The following is an 11700-nucleotide window of genomic DNA, read 5'->3' on the forward strand; positions in this document are numbered from 1 at the left end:
TCAGAGCTTTATTTATATAGCTCAATAACATCCCATCCTTCACTGTCCTCTTCAGATAACTGGGAATATGAAAAGCATTCCTGCTTCGCCCATCTAACCAGTCCTTTTAAGAACTCTTTTTAAGATAGCAATACCCCGTGTGGTAGCCTGGATAAGAATAGCCCCACTGTAGCCCATGCATGGCGTACGAGGCGACTAAAATGGGTACCCAGGGAGGGTAATGGATGGAAATTCTATAGTCAATAAAGTTTTAACTGAGGCTCGGCGATTGCTGTTAAACTCCTGCCATGATCAGAACTTATAGCCCTATATTACCCCATCCATACATTTTCATCTACAGATAACGGAGAATATGAAAAGCATTTTCGCTTCACCCATCTAGCCAAAAAAAAAAAAAAAAGAGACAGTTTATATATTAAACTTACTGTCTGTATACGTTAGCCAAACTTTTAATTGTATTTATTAAATCGGAAATAGGTTAATAAATTACAAAATAACAGTAATAGAAAAGACATAACCTTTATAAACATGACGCCGACCCACTGTTCTGCCCTTAAAGTTATATGCGAAATATTTAATATTACTGATAAAATTGAAAACTGCGAATGCTTGTACAAGTCAATATTTACTGCATTTGTGTTCCCGTCTAGGACTGGTGCAGCTAAGTCAACAATCGCAATTGCTGACAACGAAAAGAGAAAACCCCTCCATCTCCGTAAGAGACAGAATACCTCGCTATGTGAAAATTCCTTATATTCTTCTTGTCCCAGACTAGATTTGAATCCAGAGATTAAATTTATTTAATCTCTGGATTTATTGTTAATAGAATTAACAGATATTTAGCAGTCATCTAGATTAGCTGATTAAGTTCCGATTATTAATTACGCGTGGATTAAATTTGGAATTGTCAAAAACTGAATTAAATCAATCATTGTTAATTCAATACCATTGAACTCGATCAGGAAGTTCTGTAGTGTTGTGCAGTATCGATTAAGAGGGGATGTTTTCGATATCTCCCCCCCCCCCAAAAAAAATTGTGGTCCTTGCCTCATGAACGTTGATGAGATCTTAGAATCGTGAGACCTAATATTTAGATCAGACGCATTAAGCCACTGATCTAAATATTAATTTCCTGGGTTCTTTTGGGATGCTGGAAGTTTAGTATATAAAATTGACGGCGTTTAAATTATTTACCGTGATGCACGTAACTGGAATTATCTGCATTCATAGAGAGCATCGTCTCAAGATGTTTTGACTTAGTTACTAAGAAAGTGAAATTCGATGGGATGTTTGGCATTCGCACGACAGAGTAAATTGAGGAAAGACAACACCACAGCGAAAGTGGTTCTACACGTTGGCTAGGGGGAGGAGGAGGAGGATGAGGGAAAGATCGTATCGAAGGGGAAGAAAGAAAGAACGGGGGGGGGTCAACTAAATCGAATCTGAAAGAGCGAACTCCTACTTTCTCCTGGTTTCATTCCTTCTCGGCACTGCAAGGCAGGACGTCGCTGGGATGTTCTGGCCAAACCTGTTTCCGTAGAAAACCTGGGCCACAACTGGTCCGGACGAGTCCACTTTCCTTGTGCGGGGAAGGCGAAACAAGAGAAAGTTCATAAGGCTTAGGGGCGCGCCATGCCACAAACCAGCCATTCCGGTGTTTCTGTGTGCGTGTCGCCGACACTGTCAGATGACGCGACGCGCATGTAGTCGCAAGGCTAGCGACCCGGAACGCTAGCATTACTCAGGTGAGCGAGGCTTCTTTTCCCTCATACTGGTTTTGGCAGCAGCTGGGCAAGCAGTTATTGCTCGCCTCGGTAGTACCGACAGTCGGCAGCACAGCTGGCGTTGGGGCTATGGGACCTCCGTAGCCTGCCGCACTTGGATACCTTCGATGTTGACATTTTTGATCACGTGATTGACGGGATGTCCGTGTGCGACCTTTTCTTCCATTTGGAATCTAGTCTTGTCATCTGTGTAGGTTGCCGTCCGAAAAGCGTCTCTCGGAGAGATCTTCCAGCCTTCTTGTGTGGTGCTGTTTGCCTTCTTCTTCTTCCACCACTCGAGGATAGTGTGGTGCCTCACAAACTTCATCGAAACTTACCCTAAGGACCGAATTAGCCATCGAATGGGAGACCTTCTCGGGTTTTCTATTGCTATGACATCTTTCTCGTAGGATTGTTGAGCACTCCTGAGTTGCTACCACTTTGGGCACACAGTTTTATTGGATGCTCGTGGGATGGCGGATCAGGTAAGGGAAAACGTAAGGGTGTGGCTCTCCACTCTCTCTCTCTCTGTGTGTGTGTTTGTGTATGTGTTTTCTGCATGTTAATGTTCGAGTATGAAACAGACCCAAGCTGACACTTGCGCATTTCAGTTAACAATTGCTATCCAGAAATGAGCCTATGATAGGATTAACTTGTGTACGTTTTAATTAAAGAAATGATATACAAAAAAAGATTCCCTTGTTATGTTCATGGAAAAGTTGGTAGGAGAAATTGAAGGTTTATAAAAGTAACACATTACGATAAGTTCCCCAAACCTTTTCGTGGTCTGATTGAGCATCGTCATATATTCGAAATAGAAACAAAAAAAGCGAAATAGAGAGAGAGAGAGAGTAATATGATTATCTGTCTTTAACTAGGCTAAATAAAAACTAATAAAAAAATAGGAGAACCACTCCGAAACAATAATTCGGACTGATTCTGTTCTAACACATTCAGGACTGAATCCTTTAGTCTTAACACCCGAGGTCGATTTCTAACATATCACGAATACTTCTAGAAAATTCTCAACGAAGTTGAATCTACGGATAAAATGAAATTACATAAATCAAAATAGTTAAATGCACTGAAATATATTTCTTAGTTTGGTAATTTTTCTTAACTATCATTTTTTTAATATGTATTTCTGTCTTGTTGATTTGCGTGTATTTATATGACACTCGACATTCATGTAACGCTATTTTTTTTTAAATGCAATACTTCTGTCATTAAAGTTAAACAACAATGGATAGTTGCAATAATGAAATTTAAAAAAATTGCGCAATTATTTATAAATGAAGATATGGAAATTTTTTCAAAGACTGCAAAAACAGTTGTATAAATTCACCTTAGGATGTTGGATTGTCTTATAGCATCCTCCTTATCTTTCTTCCGTCTGTACAGAATGTCTTATGTATGACATAAGAAGTATAGAGACCTGTTAAACTCTCCTGTTTATGTGAATGCCTAATTCTCCACCAAGAAACGAAAAGTATAGGTCGGGGGGAGGGAGGGGGGGCGACGAGAAGAGAATTTAGAGCTCATTCCATGTTTTCTGTAAGCTAAAGACAACAGCAGAAACTCCCACACGGACACCCTTAACAAGGTCATGCGGTGTTCTCCCCCTTGAAATGTGACTGCAAACTGTCAAGGAAATTAGGAGAACGAATAAAAACGAGTAAGTGATTGCATACTGTCACCTGCACGTGTCGCCTCTCGTGCATGACATGCATGATGGTTCGGTGGATCCCCTCAGAAAAGAGTTAGGACGGATGCACGGATGAAGGTAGATAAAGACATTCGGCAGCCTTATTTTATTCTGCCGAACTCTTTTTTGGAGACCTTGGAGATCCCTTAGGAAGATTGTAGAGACGACATTATACATTACGAGCCCTCAGACGTTCCCACCCTTCTGCAAAACATTCCAACAAGAGGCCAATGTGTGTGTGTGGTGGTGGTGGAGGAAAGACAATTGCATGCACTTGAATTTGAAAACAGTCAGAGAAGAAGAATTCCTAGATGATTGGAAGACCATTAAGCCTATTATATAAACACTCTCTTCCTCAAGGGGAAAAAAAAATCTCCGTGAACAATATATATTACATATACTTCAAAACGCTTTTATGCAGTTATAAAGTGTAAAATGATTTAAAATATGTGGTAATCTCACAGTACAGAACATGACACTTTCTTAAGTCAAATGCTCCCACCTGAGACTAGCTGAAAAATATTTTTAAAATTTTGATGGCTTCTTGAGATGGATATGATGTCATGCACGATGGTTTTACACTACTTGGAAAAAATTTTATTTGTTTTTTTCGTTAGAAAACATAATGCAACTTATATTTTATTTTAGATATTATAATATTTCAATAGTTTTTTAATATTTTATAAAATTATAAGAACAGAACATAGACAAACCTTTTTAAACTTATCATATATTAATTATATTAAAATAATGATAAATCCAAATTTTTCGTGTAGAATACGAAACCCTGCGAGGGTAATGGATGGCAATGCTGTACCAATGAAGTTTAACTGAGGTTTGGCTATTGCTGTTACCCCCTTGGGTGATGAGATTCGAGAGTTTTTTTGAGTTCGCTCTCTTAAGGTTTTTGCCTTAAGGGAGCAATTTGAGTCTCCGGGGAGAGTGTTCTCCGGCACGGCCCGCTGAGGGGCTTTGTCAGTGAATTATTTTCCTCGGAATTTGAGCGGTTCTGCTCGGTGGTGGCGTGTGGGTGGAAGGCCATCACTGAGTGGAGCCAACGCTGAGATGGACGGTCTTTCGCCCACGATTGAGTGGCCTAGGGATCGTCCGAATTTTTAGAGACCGCTTTACCTTTAAATATGGCAATGCTGTACTGTACCAATGAAGTTTAACTGAGGTTCGGCTGTTGCTGTTACCCCCTTGGGTGATGAGATTCGAGAGTTTTTGAGTTCGCTCTCTTAGGGCTTTTGCCTTAAGGGAGCAATTTGAGTCTCCGGGGAGAGTGTTCTCCGGCACGGCCCGCTGAGGGGCTTTGTCGGTGAATTATTTTCCTCGGAATTTGAGCGGTTCGGCTCGGTGGTGGCGTGTAGGTGGAAGGCCATCACTGAGTGGAGCCAACGCTGAGATGGACGGTCCTTCGCCCACGAATGAGTGGCCTAGGGATCGTCCGAATCCGAATTTTTAGAGACGGCTTTACCTTTAAATATGGCAATGCTGTGGCCAATGAAGTTTAACCGAGGTTCGGCTGTTGCTATTACCCCCTGGGGCGCAGAGATTCGAGAGTTTTGAGTTCGCTCTCTTAAGGTTTTTGCCTTAAGGGAGCAATTTGAGTCTCCGGAGAAAGTGTTTTCCGGCACGGCCCGCTGAGGGGCTTTGTCGGTGAATGCTTTTCTTCGGAATTTGAGTGGTTCGGTTCGGTGGTGGCGTGTGGGTGGAAGGCCAACGCTGAGATGGACGGTCTTTCGCCCACGAATGAGTGGCCTAGGGATCGTCCGAATTTTTAGAGAGGGCTTTACCTTTAAATGTGGCAATGAAGTTCTAACTGAGGCTCGGCTATTGCTGTTACTCTCCTGTCACGATCAGAGCTTTAATAGCTCAATAACACCTTATCCCTACACTGTCACATGGATAATTTGCTTCGCTCCTTATAAGGACAAATTTCGTGCTATACTAAGAAAGTGATTTTTTTTTATTTTTTTTATGTTGATGACATTACCTTCTATCTTAATTGGCCTTTTTGATGTGGGCATACTACTGATGAAAGGAAGATTCATACTTAAGGAAAGTGCAAATGCTAATTCGAGACTCGGCTTTATCTTGTGAGAACGATGTCTGGTACTTCGTTTGTTCCTTTAAGCACTTTCGTGTGATCATTGTACGCAGGGTACACAAACGTGCAGACAACCTTGGAGACAGTCCACTGATGTGATAAATGTCTGAAAACGATTATTTCCTGGAAATATGACAATATAAACATATGTTTAAGGATAGTGCGACATAAAAGACCTTCTCTTTTAGTTTTCACTTTATAGGAACTTTTTTTTCTTAATAAACTCATAAATTTAGGTCTAGAATTATTTACACGTTACCCAACAATCAAACAGTTCTAGCAAAATTCTCCTTTAAGCAAATTCGATTCATTTTAATGATCAAGGAACGCAATAAAAATTATGAACTAGAAGAAAAAAAAAAAGACAATTAACTTCTTCCCGAATATTTGCATCAATCAAAATTACAATTGCGTGCATATAACATTAAACGGGGTTGCATTATGGGAAAGATCTCAGTAAACACACATCATGTTTCGCACATACAACTTGACATCCGGGTTTTCTTTGTTATCCTCATAGTTTTACATGCAGTCACCTTCGAACTCTTGCTTCAAACACATAATCGGCCTTGAACGGTTTTGTATGGAACAGCTGAAGGATTTAAGACTGCTTCAGGCATCTAGAGTAGAGACCTAACTAGCATAATTGGACTTTGGAATTCTACTTGATGGAATGTGTGTGTGTGTGTGTGTGTGTGAGTGCATTCACGCGCGAGTACCATATCCATACACACCTTGGTACTGGTTACATGTATTAATCTGTAGTGTTTCTTCAGCTGTATATTACTATAATACCGAAAAGATATCTGCCACAAAAAAACCCATTAAGGAAGAATATAAATTTAATGTACGGACTCCATTCTCTCGTGTTCTCTGGAGGCGTCTCTGCAATATAATGTATTGTGTGTACAAAGTAGATGTTAACAGACAAGTCTAGAGTTGTCCTATTTTCTAGGTGTGTGGATGTGAGTGCAAGACGTTTTTGTTCATTTAATGAACAGCGTATAGAAAGACAATGAGGCTAATACGCGATTTCACTTGAGGCGATTGTCTACGAATTCGTGTGTATGCGCTCTAAAACATTTGACATAATAATAATGATAAAAAAAAATAATAAAATAAAAGGAAAAAAATCTCGTCGTTTATAATGTTATTTAAATCGGGCAATGTAGGCGCTTGACCCATGTCTGTAAATAACACCGTTATCAATGCATATGTAAGGAAAAGATATAGAAATTGGAATTAAAATACCGTTGAAGTTCAACTCTGCAAAAATTAAAATCACTATGCAGGTCTAAATAAAGCATATTAAATTGTATTATTAAACAATTATTAAATATATGTTCATGCTAAACAATGTAGCATGAACATATATTTAAGCATATCATTAATTTAAAAAAAAATAATAAAATATTTAGAGAGAAAAACTAAGTCCTATTTAACAATAAAACAATGACAAAATCAAATGTTAATTATATCACTTCATTAACGCATGCTCCTTACAATATTTTACTGTGACGAAATAATAAACACTTACTAACAATTCCAAATCTCTCATTATGTCGATTTCAACAAATCGTGACACGCGTCTAAAGCTCAAAATCTATTGTTGTAATACGTCATTGAGTAATAAAATAACAAAGTACATGCTGTCAATTTCTATTGCCAATTTCAATTTCGCGGTCGAAATGGAATTTTGTACAGGAAGTGCAGTTTTTGTTTTCGGGCCAATTGCTAGGAATGTAAAATATATTTGGAAGCAATTTTCAATGCATCCTTAGGTGTCTATTTATGACGAAATACCACAACTATTTCTTGATTTTTTTTTCTTTCCCGAAACACTTTTCACACTTGACAAAATGGAGAACGCACATCCTCCTTCTCCTTTTTAGAGCCTGCAGCTACGAACGTAACTAAATAACTGTCACACCATCTCGAATCCTCCCTTAAGGGTACCGGATAATGAGGACGGCTGCATACTCCCACCACTGGAAAATTACTATTATTCTAGGCTTCTGCCGTTCCACCTAACGAAGCTTAGTAATCGGCTTGTTCTGACCTCCCGATACATGAACTGCATCTTTATTTTCTGCATCTACCTGCTCTGGTTGTCGTGACTGACCTCTTCTTCTAAACACTCTTAGGCGTGCTCAAAAGGGGTGGAGTCCCTGCAGTATTTTCTTTATTATTTGAACACACTTATTCGGTTCATTCACAATATAATACCTCATATGCCGTGGACTGTTAGGTGAACTTGTAATATGTGTCTAACTTCAACCATAACTCTTCTCGGTGAAGCGCCCTCTGCCGTCAGAGGGGTGAAACACTTAAAATTCATGTATCTCAAGATTCAGTCTGTTCAACAATATCTGGTCTGAAAATGAAACAGTATGTGACAATGAACACAGTCCATTGTTGCTGACGTCATCAGGCAAGAATATAGGTATCCGTTTCTGGTGAGGGAAAACAATGTGTTGATTTCTGTACTTCTTAACCTGGAACATGCGCGCCCTCTAGTGAATTCAACCTGATTTACTTTTAGCTTGTTCTAGTTATTGTAAATTTTTATTTATTTCATTAATTTAGTTTATTTTCTATATATAACTATATTTTCTGATTGAATTTCCTTTTTTTTTATTCATTAGGTTCGTCAAATAAGTACAAAAACTGAATAACATTCTGATCCGTTCACCAACAGAGTTATTACAACTAGTTTTCATTCTACGTAAAGAAATTCTATCTATCCATCGAGGAAAATGGCAGGAAGTGATGCCAGCGCTTACCTGTCTGCAGTAAAATGGGGTGATGAAGGCTACTATCTCAAAGAATTTACCCAAAAATTCAACCTTCCTCAAGTAGCAAAGATCATTAAAGGCCAATACATGAATTTAGGTGTTCCAAGTTTGCCATCTCCTTCTCTCAATCAAATTGTGTTTCTTGCATCCGGTGGGAAGAGAATCAAGGTTGCTGCTCAGTGTGTCAAGTTTAAGGACAGTCGTCGTGTTATACCCATTGGCCCCAAACTCGCCATTCCCGACAATTACGAAGGTTGGTTCGAAATTCTGTCGGAAGATGGCAGAGCCGTGAAACACATCGAAAGTGTGTCCGATTTAGCCAGAAGGTTCCCGGAAACATGTTTATTGAGGGAAAGTGTCAAAGTCTACGTATCTAGAGGGGATGATGGGGAATGTGTTAGCGACAAAATGAGAACAATCGCAGCCGGTGAAACTTTGGTTTTAGTAAGCGAAGATTTGGTATCTCCCTCAAGGGGAAAGTCATCCAACAGGTTCCTGAGGTGTTTTACGTCTAAAGGGGAGACAGTTTACTTGGGTCTCGATCAGAGGGGGAAGTTCAGTCCTATAGCAGGCGAAGAAAACATATCCGGTGTGCACACGATCAAAAATCTACTGAACAAAAGATTTCCGCTGATGGTGCGACTCGTGCACGGGAAACCCGTCAACGGACTAAAATCCAACTCCCACTTTGTTCCGGAGATGCGATTGTACTCTTTATTTGAAGAAGAATCCATCGTGGCTCTTCCCCTTCTTAAAGATTCCAGCATCGTCGCTCTTCCTCCGTCAGCTCCGTTAAAAGTTCAAGCTCCAAGGAATACGGACTCGCTGGTGAAATTACGCGAGTACTCGATCCTGGCGGAAAAGTGCAAACAGATGATGATGGAGATCTCGGATCGGATCCAAGTGTTTGACATTTCTCTTAGCAAGGAACTTCGATCGGAATCCAAGCCCAGTTATCCTTATTTTCACAACCAGAGAATTAAAAACCTTCCTTATGCTCCGCGTATAAAACGAACCATTCCTGGTCCTCCTGGACAAACGGAAGGTGGCGGTGGAGAAAAGAAAAACTCGACCACAATCTCTAACGAGGGAGATAAGAAGAGAGAAGGAAGTCCGGTGGATCATCGATACGACGAAATAGACCAAATTTATGATTACGTCAGAGGATTCGCTCCCCTTCCAGAAAAGATCAAAAACGATTATGACGGGGAACGTAAAGAGGTTTCGGAGAGTTCGAATTCAGCTCCGGCATCGCCTACCGAAGTGGAAGCTTCCTGCGAAGAAAAACCTGAACCCCCTCCGATCGAAACCATTCCGGCTAGAAAAACATCCGCCGATGAAAGTATCACCTCCCATCAGAAAATTACGGTAAGCATCATAAACAAGGTGTCATCCGGGAAACAAACCGAGATGAATTCCAAGGATAGAGATCCTCTGGAAGATCACATTTACGAAAAAATCGGCAAGAAATGCGATGACTCCAAAGTTAACGGTTTCGGAGAAAGCCACGTTAGAATTCCCATCCGCTCAAGCAGTAGTGGCAAAATTCATTTGGGAAACTCTGTGGGAAACCATTTTGCAAACAACAAACTCTTCATCAAAAGTCCCGCACAACAAAGGGTCCCACACAAATCCCGTTTTTTTAAATATTCCAAGAGTTCTCCTCTTCTAAAAGATGTTCCTCTTCAAAAAGTTCCCATTAAGAAGACTGTGAGGAGCAAGTCTTTGACTACATCGCCTTTGTTCAACATACGATACAAATCCTTGACCAATCTTGCCATTGACTTCAACACTTTGGACTCAAGTAATTCTGGAGGACAGACGTCCTCAGGATCTGGAGGATCCAAAGAAAGGAAATTATCTCGACCGAAGTCCCTCACTAACCTCTTCTGGGAAGTTAATCAAGTGGAAAGCCACAACAAGTACAACTTAATCCAGAATGAAATCGCTAATGGTCTGGATAACAGGAAGCTAATCTTTTCCCACGAGCCAACTAGCAGCAAAATAATCAATGGATCCCATAATAAACGTATCGGGACGTTGTATTTATGATTCCCTATGGGTTAGGTGCATGTACATATATAGATAGACTTAATTTGAAGTCTCATTGGTATCTATTGGTTACCTAAACCTTGTGTGCCTCTGACGATCCACTGGATTCGTGTCACAAACCGTGTCAGTAGTCATCTAATTTGCTTCGATATTTTTCTTCAATTGTTCACGTGTTAACGACAGTCTTTTTGCTTTATTTCATAGTGCCAACAGAGGAAGTGCAGACGACAAAAGAACAATAAAAAATATATAAAACTTTTTTTTTCAGTTGCTCCATTGTAAATACGAACAAACTTTTTGAACTTCCTATGTTAAAGCTGCTTCATGTGACTCACATTCTGAGCATGCGTAGGATTTGTTTGCTTGAAGATTGAAGTGAGTTTTAAAGGTGCGATGCTTGGGTTGACTGTAGGTCACTCTCAATGGCCAAAATACAGAGCTCAATTATATTTCTCTGAATGTGATATTTGGGAAATAAATGCTTCCAAGTTTTAAAAAAATAAATGGTGTATTAATAAACCATTCCAATATGCACAACACAACAAAAAATGAAACTCGCTTTAGTTAAATTATAAAAGAACAACTTCATTACAAACAAGTTATATGCCCTAAAATTAAAATTATGACGTCATCGCAATATTGTTTGATAACTTTTTTAACACCCACGCCTACAGTTATTCTTTATGCGAATTTTCTCTAAAAACAAAAATAAAAAATGCTTGAATGAAATGTAGTGGCATGAAATTGATGAGTAATTCAATGACGTCATCACGTAATGCTGAACTTCTAATATTTTTTTCTCTTTTCAACAATGATATTTTAATAATAGAAATATAAACAGTATAGATTATTCTTTATGGTAAAACATTTTTACACGCATTATTTAACATTATTTATTTATTTATTTCAAAAATTTCATCTAAAATCAGTTAATAATAAACATTTAAACATTGTTTTTAATTCTGTTTCCTTAATAAATCAAAGGCATACATGAAATGTAACCGAAGCAATTAATTTTTGAAAGCGACAAAAAATGAGCAATTTAAAGATAAAATCCTATTTTAACACTGACGAAACACGAGAGTTTTGTTGCAAGTAGATAATGTAAAAAGTTATCTGAAAAACAAAAGTGGAGATAAAAAAAAAAAAAAGCACACGAACTGACATCGAGAGAAAGAGTAGGATTGTTTTTCCTTTAAATTGATCACAATACTCGCAATAATTTGAGTGAAATGCAGAGCAGAGCGTGTAACTATCTTCGCTCTATTTACAGTC

General features: G+C 39.0%; 1 protein-coding gene across 1 annotated transcript; it reads left to right on the forward strand.

The window, feature by feature from the left end:
- The first annotated feature begins 1764 nt into the window (after window positions 1-1764).
- On the forward strand, window positions 1765-10929 carry LOC150107510 (uncharacterized). Its single transcript, XM_090391357.1, has 2 exons — window positions 1765-2248; window positions 8224-10929. The coding sequence occupies exon 2, from the start codon at window positions 8335-8337 to the stop codon at window positions 10423-10425; it is 2091 nt and encodes a 696-aa protein (XP_090247483.1). The 5' UTR covers window positions 1765-2248; window positions 8224-8334; the 3' UTR covers window positions 10426-10929.
- The last annotated feature ends 771 nt before the right edge of the window (window positions 10930-11700 follow it).

This window comes from Typopeltis vanoorti, chromosome 4, assembly GCF_054136105.1.
Source record: "Typopeltis vanoorti isolate ZY-2024b chromosome 4, IOZ_Tvanoo_1.0, whole genome shotgun sequence".
In the NCBI taxonomy this organism is placed as follows: domain Eukaryota; kingdom Metazoa; phylum Arthropoda; class Arachnida; order Uropygi; family Thelyphonidae; genus Typopeltis; species Typopeltis vanoorti.

Excerpts from the sequence above, each read along its gene's own strand:
- LOC150107510 (XM_090391357.1), top strand. The coding sequence starts at position 8,335 with ATGGCAGGAAGTGATGCCAGCGCTTACCTGTCTGCAGTAAAATGGGGT.